Source organism: Oculina patagonica, chromosome 4, assembly GCF_052425735.1.
Source record: "Oculina patagonica isolate OP01 chromosome 4, crgOcupat, whole genome shotgun sequence".
Taxonomy (NCBI): domain Eukaryota; kingdom Metazoa; phylum Cnidaria; class Anthozoa; order Scleractinia; family Oculinidae; genus Oculina; species Oculina patagonica.
This window is the reverse complement of record NC_135761.1, coordinates 63,476,651-63,489,727: the sequence shown is the minus strand read 5'-3', so window position 1 is coordinate 63,489,727 and position 13,077 is coordinate 63,476,651. Positions and strand designations below refer to the sequence as shown.

Sequence of the window (13,077 nt, the reverse complement as noted above, 5' to 3'; positions counted from 1 at the left end):
CAAGTTAATTAAGCCTTGCTTTATTGGTGATGGCCATGGTTTAACAGCTTACATGATGTCAATTTATTCAGTAATGTTTTAATCGGTAAATCCTCGAAGACATGTAGCTCAGCTCTTTACAAATTCTTATACAAGTTTTCTCAGTAGCTTGGTATCAGTCAGTTTCTGCCGTTTCCATTTCTCTTCTTTGATGATCAGCATCTTTTCTTTCACACTTTAGAGAACGCGCGGCCTCACAGATGGTTCTTCGGGAACGAGCCATCTGAAAACAAAGATGCCGCATTAGTCAGTTCTTTAACTAGAATATGTTATTTTTAAAAAAATAACATCCTTTAACCGGTTATTCGTACACAGAACAGAATGCCCGTTGGGAGAGCGGTGGCCTAATGGTTAGCGACCTGTACTCTGAAGACCCTCACTGAAGCGAGCAGTCCGGGTTCGAACACTGATCGGGATGATTGTGTTGTGTTCTTGGGCAAGACACTTAACTCTCACAGCCACTATGCCTCTCTCCACCCAGGTGTATAAATGGGCATCAGCTTATTGCTGGGGGTAATCAAACAGAATAAGAGTCTTTTGTGGCTGAGACACATTGTATAAATAACTGTCAGATTTTTTTTATATTCTTGTTTAAGTTTCTAGTCAACACTTGACTTTTGGCCTGGTAACAATATACAAAATAAATGGAATGATGCGAAGGACACGACTTAAATTTTAGCTTTAGTTCTTGCAATTTACACAACAATAAAAGCGTTTACACGTAAATGCCGATAAATCTTGCGCGCTAGTTACCTGTTCTCGTTTTCCGCCCCACAGTCCATAGCGTGGGATTGGCGCAGCCCCTTGTACATCTTGAGTACAGATCAGCAAATATGAAATAGCAAGGCACATGAAGACCAACGCTGGGAATGATAACTTATTCATAACGGAGCAGTTTCGAGTGTTCTGACTATGCTGCTTATACTTTGAAGAATAGACCACGCGAGATCACACAGTGAAATATATATTAACAATTATCCACCTGTCCGGCTTCTTTTGTTGACTAATAACCTAATACGACAGCCCTGTTTTTTATTTCTGATGCAAAACAACGCTTTTAATAATGTTTAAATATGATGCTTTGCCGTTAATGGATTTTTAATTACAAAAGTAGAATATGGGTTTAAAAGCATTTGCGTTTTTCTTAAAATTACAGCTGCCGACACTTATCAAGCTTAGAGGATCGAGCTACTGATCATGGACGGCGCTTGTCGAAAAAATGGTCCCTGTTTCCTAGTTTGTCATTCGTTCATACTTCCTCAGACGTAACCTTCCTCACTGGTTTATTTTCAGTTATTATTTCATCTTTTGGTTTCGTTTAATTTGAACCTATTTTTTTACATGAGAAAAATGACTTAAAATAACTTGACATAGCAGGCATTTAACACAGAATCGCTACGAGCCAGGTGTCTATGGTGAAAACAATAATTTTGTATCAGCCACTTGGGTAAGAAACACAGTATTGTAGGGGCAACTTCAACCTCCGATGAAATTACTTTGATTCCACCCTGTGGCAGTAACAATAGCCCTTACTTTTGTTGTACATAAAGCTCTATTTACGCTTGTATACGCTTGTATATGAAGCACTATTTACGCACCTCCTCATGACTGGTTCGCTAGGAATGTAATTATGTTATTATGGTAAAAATATAAATTTTGCATCTTAGAATATAACACTTTAAAGTAAATACGGTAAATACGGCAGACGTGCTATTCGACTCCAAGGTAAATACTGCAGAACATGCAGCTTCTTCGGGCCAATGACCGGCCCGAGGATCGTTAAAAAATGATAATTACATTCAGTTTCATATCGGCCATGCAAGCATGCGAGCTTGGCGTGGACGAAGGAAAATGTTAGCATAATAGAGCGTGATCCCAGGCCCATCCAGAAATTAATGAAACTGTTTTTTTGTTTTTCGCATTTGTTTGCAAGTCAAGCTTTTTTAGTCCCGTGAATTTGCGAGTTTTACACAAGCCACCTGGCCGCCGCTCTATGTTTGTACCCTTTGATTGGTTCGTTAAGTAATGTGATTATGGTGAAAACATAAATTAACATAAATTTTGCATCAGTCAGTTGGGTAAAAATTACAGTATTGAAAAGATAACGTTAACCTAGCAGCTGCGATGGACACACCCAGAGGAAATAACAATCAAAACTTTTAGTTTATCGTTTATTGGGTGCGTATTTATCTTAGAATTGCGACTTAAATATTATACATCAAGCTGGTAGATAGGTTAATAAGGCAGGAGAATTATCCGACTTGGAGATAAATATAACTTTGTTTTAATAGAAAAGCTTTTCAGTGACAATGATCCGCCCCAGGGCTTTTTAGATCGATAATTACATTTCACGCGCCACGCGAACTTGTGGATAGTTAATGTTAGTTTAATAAAGATCCCATACCCATTAGAAATGCCCATTAGATATGCTTTATATTTACATAGGCCTTTGGAACATAGCATGTAAAGCAGATTTATTTAAGCACATTTTGATGGGTTCGCTAGGAAATTTGCCGATGGTTGACGCGATCTAGTCCATAAAAAGAGACTCGATCTTTCGTAGACAGAAAATGCCATGTACTTTAACTCACTCGAAGTGTGTGAAATGTAAAGTTAGAACTACTGAAAAAAAAATGGTGCAGAGTGAATTCTCAATATTTTGACTACTAGTCTGACCTTCTTATAAAATGCAACGACTCCTAAAATGAGTCGCAACCGTGAAAAGACTGGGGCGCAAAGTAAAACTGCAGTTTCCCGGATGCACTCTTGCATGCCGTACAATCTTTCATCTCACGATTTATAGTCAAGGCAGAAGTTACATGAAGAATTTGCCTAATGTAACATATCAGGTTCAAAATGCTATAACAGAAATTTATCTTTACAGTTTAGTTCAAAGCTCCACGCAAAAATTCTTGATGAAAAAGCATATAAAAGCAACGCAAAAAAGCAATGTTCTCGAAGGAAGTCTAGCATTGAAAAGGTTGGATGAAATTACGTTGCTGTTTTCTTCTCCAAAATCAATAAAAACTAAAATGACAGAATGCACGTACTCCATGTCTGAGGAAAAAGAAGATTACCTAGATGGGGTATTTAAGTAATCAACTCTTAGGTAATTAAACTATTCACCTACAAAATATTGAAAAATTACCGAGCAATTAAGACTGGAAACTATCAAAACACATTAAATGATTTTTTTTAGCTTTTGTGATATACAAACCTGCTTTTGATATAATTTTACTAAGAGGTGATGATAAACTAAAAGGAAACGAACATACCAGTTGTAATTGAGGAAGATTAAGAATGATAAATGAAGGCCAATTTCTTTTTAATAATCACGTAGAGGAAAGATTTACCCTCTGGGAATTTGTTAGTGCAACCTAACAGCATAGAAGTAGTAAGCTGTGATGGCCTAGCATCTCATCCAGGGGGAGTAGCAGTACTACCAGCCGCCAATGCTACAGAATTCGGAATTATGCGTTGAGCCAGCAAAGACCTCATGATCAGTTATCGTTACTAGCCTATACTTCTGGGTGGAAAAAACTCAGAAAAGCAAAACTCCTGAGCGGAGAGGCACTGCACGAGTTAAATCAGTGTTTTGTCCAAAAACACAACACGGCACGACTTTAATTTATCCTGTTTACTATTTACGCTGGAATAAAAAGGTTTAAATTTAAATGCTTATAAAACCAGAGGTAACCAATATGTACTATGAGTTTAAATATCCAACAACCACCAAAGAGTACAATCACTTTCTATGGATCGAAATTCCAAAGAAAAAATATATTTCTCCAACAGTTGAAAATACATTTGAATTAAAGTGTTAAACATCTCATCTGTTGTATTTTCCTATGCTTTTCTGCATTCTGGAAGTTTTCTGGATGCCGTCATTTGGGCGTGTTCTTCTCAACTGTCGACCCGTGACGTACGCGTGAAGAAGACACTCGCCCAAACGGTCTCCAGAAGCCTTCCAGCTGAAGCTACAAAAACACAGGAAAATACAACAGGTGAAGTTTTAACACGTTAATTTACTTTATCATCAACTCTTTGAAGAAAATGTGTTTTTTCTTATGAATTTTAGACTCTTATGTAGTAGAATTCGTACCCTTTGGTTACCTGTGATAAAACGTTAACGTTTTTTTTTACCTCTTCTCGTTTTCCGCCCCACAGTCCATAGCGTGGAGGTGACGCAGCCCCTTCTACATCTTGAGAACAGATAAACAAAACTGAAATAGCAAGGCACATGAAGACCAACGCCGGGAATGAAACCTTATACATAACGAAGCAGTTTCGAGTGCTGACAGTACTGCGTATATTGTGATGAACAGATCCCACAGCGACGTTTATATTAACGTTGTTTGTTGATATCCATCTTTGCCTCTTTATTGAGTAATTAAAACTAATGACAATAACATTTTTTATGCAAAAAACTCTTTTAAAGTTATAATATGATACTTTGCTGTTGATGGGTGTTTAATTACAAAAAGAAGAATGTCTGTTCGGAAGCATTTGCATTTTTCTAAAACTTACAGCTGCCAACACACTAATTCGTGTTGTTATCTGTCCGTAGATAGAACATCAAGCTTAAAGGAAACGAGCTACCGGTCATGAACGGCGCATCTCGAAACAATTTGCCCCTTTTTTTAGTTTGTTCTTTTTTAATACATCATACTTAACTATCCTCACTGTGTCGGTTATTAAATTACATGTCTGTTTTTCTAATTCTACCTCAAAAAACTATTATATTGAGGTTTCCTTCAATGTGAATTTTGTTTTTACATTATAAAAAAAGTTTTAAATTTTTCATCAAGCACTTAGGTAAAAAAATATAGTAATGGAAAGATAACGTTAACCTGTAGTACTTGCAACGGAATTACTCTCCTGATCCCACCCAGTGAAGATAACAACAGCGCTTCTCGCTGTTATCTATATCATTGACACAATGCATTTACTCGGTATTACATTCATCCTTTAGCTTCTTAGTATATCTTAGAACTGAGTAAATTTAAATACGGTTAAGAAGGTAGACGAATTATTCGACTTCGAGATAAATACCACTTTTTAATAACAGAAAAGCTCTTTCGTGGCAGTGGCTGGCGCGAGGGCTTTTAAGATTAATACTGAATCACAATTACCATATATGCCACGCGAGCGTTACTTGAACGAAAGCAATTGTTCTTACAGCGAAGACCCACGCCCATTCAAAAATTGATAAAGAAACTTTTTGGCAGTTGTTCGACAAAAATCGCAAGTTTTTCCAGTGGTGATTGTACAAAGGAATCCCGAATCTTGAACCTCCAAGGGAAAAGAAAATTGGTTGAAAAAAAAAAAAAGGATTTCGAGAAATCAGGGGGTTGCAAGTGTTCTATCGAGTAAAGCAAATCTAAGGTAAACGACTCTTGGTTCGAGATTTTGGGTTAAGGTTCAAGTGTTTTCCGTGCTCCGTGGCGTTTGCGAGTCCAAGGGCGTCGATTTGTATGTTCTATTAACACAAGCCGCCTGGCCATAGAATGTAAAGCAGCTCTAGCTATTAACGCATCCTTTGATTGGTGCGCAGAAAATTTAACTATGTTTGATGCAAAATGGTCCATAAGAAAAGCCGGAGACCCGAGAAGTTTAAAGAATACGCGTCAAAACACATATAACGCAGAGGGCCACACGATAAACGCACGAACAACTTTGTATGATGCTGTTTCTATTTACAGTTCAGTTCAAAGCTCCACGCAAACATTCTTGGCCAAGAAGCACAATCATGATAAAAGCAACGCAAAAACTCAATGTTTTTGAAGAAAGTCTATACTCGCGTCTCAAGTTTTGGATGGAGTTAAAATTAATAAAAAATGACAGAATGCACACGTGTACCCCATGTCTGATGAAAAAGGAAATTAACTTAATGAGTATTTAAGTTATCGAACAGTTAACAAATTAAACCTTTCACTTATAAAATATTAACATTACTATTATATTTAAGGAGCTATGTAAAAATACATTAAATCATTTTTTTTAGTTTTGCAATGTGCAAACCTGCTTGTAACATCTGACTCCGCGCGTGCGAGCTGGCGCGAGCCGGCGCGTGAGAAGTGAACAAGTCGACCAGATTGTATGCATTGTGAAATTTTTGAAGAAAATTATTTAAATTGCAGCTGAAAACTCTCTTAGTTTGGATAGTTTTATTTTAAGACTAAAAGCTATCGATTAAATAAGGATGGTCATAGAACACTTCTCACCATTGCTTATTACATTTTGGTAAGTAGGAATAAATTGGCAGTAAAGGGAACGCGAAAACCGGCTTTTAAAAGATAACACTTGCGCGCGCCACACGGTAATTGATTGTCCTATGAAAATATGTGCTTTGAATCATTTTTTTTTTCTATTTTGTGATCCCTAAGATATAATTTCATTAGTAAGAAGTGATGACAAACTGAACTGAAAGAAAGAAACACAGTTGTGATTGAGGAAGATTGAGACAGATAAAATGTGGGCCAATTTCTTTTAAATGATCATGTAGACACCCTCCACCCAAAGATCCCTCCCCCCCCCACTTTCTTTCCCGACCTGGATACTCTGTATTTTTCACTATTTACCAAGTGGGAACACGACTGATCTTTATTTTAACCCTTTGATGTGTATTTTTATCTTTTTATCCTTGTGCGTTTATATATATATATATATATAAATATTTTTATCACTTGATCCATTAATTTAAACTAATTATACAGTATGGGGTAAGGAGAGGGGGGGGGGGGTTAGTTTTGTTCTTGTTTTTCATTCTATTTTTAATGGGTGGGATAAATTTTTTATATTTTTAATAACATATACTTAAGTGTATTTTAATTTTAGTCTTACGATTATACATGAGCCTCTGGCTCGGACATTGAGGGAGACCTCGTCCCACGTATGGACAATAAAATTGTATTGTATTGTATTGACTCAAATCCTCCAGATTATCCTGCTAGCTCCACCTAAAGACACAAGAATACTTTAACATACAGGCACAGGAACTTGAAGAAATAACTGTAGAGTAATTCTGCTAGAGGAAAATACTGTTCAATTTTCGTTTGGTAGAAATAGTGGCACTTCCAGGAACGTTTAAATTTTAGAACAAACCATTTACGGCGGAAACGAAAACGAGATAATGAGACAAGTAGCAGTAGGTGAAAAGTGAAGGCAAGGAGAACGAACTTCCGATAATCGCTCGTTTTCTGCGCAGCCTGGGCCGAGGATGTCCAATTTTAGCAAAATTTACTCAATGACATGCTTTTACTTTTGTGGTAACATCAATATCTATGTAGCAGGGTAAATACTTAAAGAAAAGTTTAAACAAAGATAATTGAGCAAAGAGGACGGACTTACTGCACATTCAAGAAATTTAGTCTTTCAGTATTTCAGAACGCACATTCGAGTTGTACTCGATCTTCTATTTGGTAAAGTTATCTTGCAAACGTTTGATAGCTAATTCAAACAAAACGTTTGAATAAATTCGATTGCGTTTGACTGAGTTTTCCAGTTCAACTTTCCACTTTTATAAATAAGTAGTTGATGTAACGAACGCTGGTAACATTAAAGGTACGCGTTATTATAACAGTCAACATTCTCATGCACCTGTTTCGAGAAAGGTTGTCGGAAAAAAAGAGCACAAAAGTGCACGCGACAAGACCGAAATGTAGTATGGGTAGAAGAAGAGAGCTACTGCTCGTGAAGAATACTAATGAGATATAATGACATGACAAACGCGAATTTGCACGTTTTCTTTCTCTTCAGATATGTGGAAGCAATGTACTTATAGCCACGCTAAATTTTAGAAAAATTTTCAAAACTCAAAGACATGCGACAGTAAAAGTAAAGCTACAGAAAAAGGTCTCCTGAGAGGTAAAAAAAATATTCTTCACGTGCAAATTAAAAATACACACTTGTACATTTCCTCTAAGCCAATATGTAACAGGGAATACCCAGACCACCTTTCGGTCTTGTTACGTGCACATTTATGCTTTTTTTGGCAAAAACTTTTCTCGAGATAGTGTATATAACATTTGAGACATCGCGAAAATGAACCAGTTCTCCGGCTGATCTCCCAATCTTTCACCGGCGGTTCAAATCATATGTTATTGTATAGATTCGCATCTATTTCGTCATCTACTACGTCTATATTACGAACTCACAAGCAAGTTAAGTCAAGTCAAGTGCCTTTTTAGCCCAGTTGATAGGAACACTGCACCAGTCTATCGCAGAAGTCATATCGAACACCGTTTAAGGCTGGTTTTTTTTTTAGGTTTTCTTTACGCAACTTCTTTCGTTGTTTTAAGACTGAACATGAATACATATGGATTATAGTATATCGATGTTGCATTACAAAAGAATTAGCGGATTATATCGGCCTTTATATACAACGAATACAACTACATGTAAGTCGGAAATACATATTGTACGTGGAACAATGAATATTATATTAGCCTTTATTATTCCACTTTTGCGCCATTCTACCATATTTACCGGCGAATGTAAACCGAGAGCAGCATAAAAAAATGGTGAACGGATTTTCACTGCAACCGAGCCTAATCATTATTACATCTGAATCACATACTTTATGTCATTCTAACGCTTTCAAGATTCATAAATTTATATTCATTTCCTGTCTTCAAACCTTTCTATGATATTGTTAAAACTCACAGCGGTTTGTCATTGTACTACTAAACTACTAGTTCACAGCCAGCTGTGCTGTGGAAATGAATCGAGCTGCTGAAACAAAGGAGAAGAAATATGACTTTCTAATGCGATTCGTTTATTCGCAATGTTTATGTTTCAAAATTGTGTTTTGTTTTGTTTTATAATTCTTCGTGTGCTGTCGTGTATTGAAGATCGCTTCCGTAGCAATGACCACATGGAAAGAAAAACAATCCATTTTACGAGATTGAGATCAATTTTTTTGAGACACAGAAAAACAAACTCGAAAAAGAATAAATCGATTATGAAGGCTTAATCCCATTAAATAATAAAATGGGTGAAATTTACTAACTATCAGAATGAGAAAGCTACGGTCAAAAATACAAAAAGTTCTGAACCTAATCGTAGACTAAAATCCGTAGCCTTTTTTTTATCAACTGATTTTCCATGAGCGAACTCCTTGTCAAAAATGACATGGTTTAAGTTTCCGTTTCATTTTCATCTGTAAACATCTTGAAATTGAAGCGCCGTTAATAATTTATGTTCGCAGTCAGATTTGTATGGAAATATCAGTCAGATCCAATGTAGGACTTCCTTAACAGCAATCGTTTAAAAATAATACGTCAGAGTTTCAATTCATTGACGTATTGTTTATAAAATGGTAGGTAAAAGCTTCCAACATTCGATTGAAAATTAAAATGCGCAAACTGATAAAGAAATTGAGGAAATGTATTTTTATTTTCTTTGATAATCGCAGCGTAAAGAGATGAAGTGAACAGAGACATTCTGATTAAATGGACTTCTATTTAAGCCCACTTTTCAAAGCTGACCAATCGTCGCGCAGCGGATGACAGTTTATAGTTGGTTTACGATTTTACGACTTCGATCGGCATGCGCGAATAACACCACGAAAATATCTTCTGTTGGAATATATTATACGTATCGCCTGGCGTGAAATACAAGTGCCGCTAAATTCATTCTCTTCAATGGCATTAGCGCAGGATTAATCGCATGGGCTCTTCAGAAACCTGTTAAGTTAATATTTACTCATACACCTCGTAATGTTCTTGTGAACTAGGCTATGGATACCAAAAAAGAGTCAGCGCCGCTGTCCCCTCCGGTCATTATAACTCCTGATATCCCGAGTTATCCGACCAAGCTACGCGTCAAGAAAATACAGTCTAGGACATCTTTGGCGACGGATCGATTTTCATGTATATCTTTTGTGACTTCGAGCCATCGAAGCGATCATTCTGTATGGATACCAAGATGGCGGAGCCTTCCTTGTAATCTTGAAGAAGAAATCTTTTACGATGATTGCCCGGAGTTTTTAAAAGCCTGGTCGCGATATCGTATCACTAATATGGGTCGCCGATACAAAACAATGGATTATATACACATGGTTCTTGCCGACACAGAGCTGTATTCAGAACTGGACAATTGCTGCGACTTGTCGACAACAGTCGGAATTTCAGTGAGTAGGGATTTACTAAACTGCTCGACTGATTTTTCGGAAAATGGATCAGGCATTGTACCACGAAGTGCGTCAGATGAAAACATTCAATATTGTGACCACGAAGGAGCCGACAAACAATGGCATCTCACTCAGGTGAATTTAAATCATGCCTTGGCGTCGTCAAGGACAAGCTCCAGCGAAAATCTAAACATTGAACAAAAAAGAGTTCATAACATTGAGAAATGGTTGAAAAGATGTAACAGTGGCACGGATTGAGGGCTAATAATTTTAAAGAGGCTGTGGTAAACCTAGAAGCTACGATAGAAGCGAGGTGGTCGGCATTAATACCAACAGCTGTTTTTTACTTAATGGAAATTCCTATTTTTCATAACTTGTGCAATCCGATCGCAAAGTGGTATTGAAATGAATTTGGTCTGTAAATGCAAGTTTATGTGTAGCTGTGCTTAATTAAGCGACAGAAGGGACATATGTCAAGCAGATCGTTTTCTTTTTATAAACACACTTGGCATATATCATGTTTTAGTGACAGGGTAATTTAGTAAGAATTGTCATTTCTGCTGTATCACACTCGGAATATTTAAAGTAGAAAATATTTCTTAGATTAATTCTTTTTGAATAACTTCATCGTTGATCATCTGAAATATCAGAAGTTGCAACTGATTTGTCACCAATTACGAAGACGTATTGGTAAATGACAAAAGATATTTGACGTATCTATATTTAGTTTCTTGCTGTTCAAAGGCCAAGCAACTATGACGTTTACCTTAAAATTTGCATTCTATTTCACGCTAGCATTGTTTTTTATTTCTGAAGAGGCCCTTGTCTCAAACTAACAAATATTAAATTCTGAACACGTTTATGAGATATGCAACAGTAAACATAAATGTCACTTTTTGATTGTCAAAAATGTATTGGTAGCGAGAGATTAAAAAATAAGGACTCGAGAAAATGAACTCTAGTATTTTTCATGTCCATCCGAACAGTGAATTTTTTTTATTATTGTTATGAAACGGTTCCCTCATGTACAAAAACCGGACAAATAATTATAAAATGTTTTCAGCATTCTCATTCATAAGGGAATCCAATTATATAAACAAAAAAGTAAATTCGAATAATAATTACTGCGGTTTCGAACTTCAGTTAGGGACCGTTTATTTTTATGGGGGAGGGGGAAAGGGAATTTGGTGGAGTTTGATAGATAGTCCCTGTAGACCGTCCCCCACTCTCATTCATCGAAATTGTTTTCCTAGTAACCCTCTTAGTCCTATTTTTTTTTTAGATAACCCCTGCCCGAAAACGATAAAGTAGAAGTAATATTATAATAAACGAAAATCCAAATAAATGCATTTTCATGACTGATATTGAGAGCAATGAAGAGCAGATGGGATTTTTCTGTAAATAGTAATTTTATTCAATTTTTTCGTTATCAAATATTTCGTTCTCGGAAATATTAGCTTGTCAAGCTACTCTAAATTCGAGTTTAAATAAATTTTATTATTATTATTATTATTATTATTATTATTATTATTATTATTATTATTCAGAGAAAGCTAGCTATATATCGGTCTTTACAGTACCATCGTCAGGCGTATAACGGTTTAAATTTGAAACAACAGAGCGCGATAGGTTAAAAATTATAGCCTGTGTAGCCGGCGGTATTGGGTTTTAAAGCGCACACAAGCAAGCGGCGAAGCCGCGACACGGCGAGCTTTGCAGCCGCGAAAGGCTTGAGGAGAAGGCGCTCACGAGCTTTTCAGCCGCGAGAGGCTTGGGGAGGAGTAGTTGGTATTTCAACTCCTGGCGTTCACGAGCTTTTCAGCCGCGAGAGGCTTGGGGAGGAGTAGTTGGTATTTCAACTCCTCTTCCCCAAGCCTCTCGCGGCTGCAAAGCTCGTTGTCGCGGCTTCGCCGCTTGCTTGTGCTTAAAACCCAACTGACCGCCGGCTACGCAGGCTATAACATTATTGAAATAAAAATAATTCATGGCAAGCTTTCAACCCGGTTTTAATGACTGGCTTTCTTTTCTTTTTTGTGATATGCCTCTTTGATTTAATTGTAAGTTCCAGTTCTTGTTATTGTCATTTTTAGGCCTAATTTGATGGTTGGTATTTTGAAACACGCCATGAAAGCTATTTCTAACAACTACCAAAAAACTACGCACAGCACACCGAGTCATGAATGAAACTTCGGTGAGTGAAGTCAGCGCCGGCACCAGTGTACCGGTGAGAAAGATAGATGATGGTGGCGGGTAGTTAACCTGGAATGTTTTCGGAGTCACATCATACCTTTGTGGGTTTACTTTTGCACAGAAAATTTTTTCCAACCAAATAAAGGTTTATTACTCATTCATAGAAAGAAATGCGCGCAAGTTAATACTGAAAAAAATTGTATGATGTGTGACGTTATTACAAAAGGCTCGCAAACAGAAGTCCGATGCATAACACTTGAATGGCTTTTCTTCACGACATGTTGAATTTAACCCTAAAAACTAGTAATCAAAGGCTCTTCGAGCAGCCTCATGGTAATTCGATGAATGAAGTGCCGACGTTCGCATTTTTTTTTTCTAAATAAGTGTCCTATAAAGTAATGCAATCTCACTTCATTTGCCTTTGAATGCTTTTTTTTTCACGTGAGTTGCGTCATTGATGGCTCGTGCTCTCAGGCATCGTAGCGCTATTCAGTTTTCATCACCAAAATATTTACCGGTTTACTTTTACTTTTCTGTTTACTTTTCTGTCAGCACGTATAGCGTTATTTTTGAGCAGCGGATAAAATTTGAGAGAAAGATACGCCCGAGCACTTCGTGTTTCTGCTCGACTCAAATTTTGCGTTAACACCTTTATTACATTTTGCATCAATATTTCATTTTGCGTCAGTATTGCATATTGCGGCAATTGTTATTAC

The 13,077-nt window shown here is 36.9% G+C and overlaps 1 protein-coding gene and 1 long non-coding RNA gene across 3 annotated transcripts; one reads left to right on the top strand and one right to left on the bottom strand.

Moving 5' to 3' along the window:
• On the bottom strand, positions 1 to 4,349 carry LOC144648968 (uncharacterized). Of its 2 annotated transcripts, none has more exons than XR_013569809.1 (2): positions 4,183 to 4,349; positions 1 to 262 (listed from the first exon to the last, which is right to left on the bottom strand). It is a non-coding gene; the product is annotated as an uncharacterized LOC144648968 (long non-coding RNA). The 2 variants fall into 2 exon arrangements; XR_013569808.1 differs by lacking the exon at positions 4,183 to 4,349 and adding an exon at positions 793 to 3,022.
• Positions 4,350 to 9,496: 5,147 nt separating this feature from the next.
• Positions 9,497 to 11,498, top strand: LOC144648967 (uncharacterized). The gene has a single exon (XM_078508417.1). The coding sequence runs from the start codon at positions 9,779 to 9,781 to the stop codon at positions 10,427 to 10,429; it is 651 nt and encodes a 216-aa protein (XP_078364543.1). The 5' UTR covers positions 9,497 to 9,778; the 3' UTR covers positions 10,430 to 11,498.
• Positions 11,499 to 13,077: the final 1,579 nt, after the last annotated feature.

Coding starts and splice junctions, on each gene's coding strand:
- LOC144648967 (XM_078508417.1), top strand. CDS start 9,779: ATGGATACCAAAAAAGAGTCAGCGCCGCTGTCCCCTCCGGTCATTATA.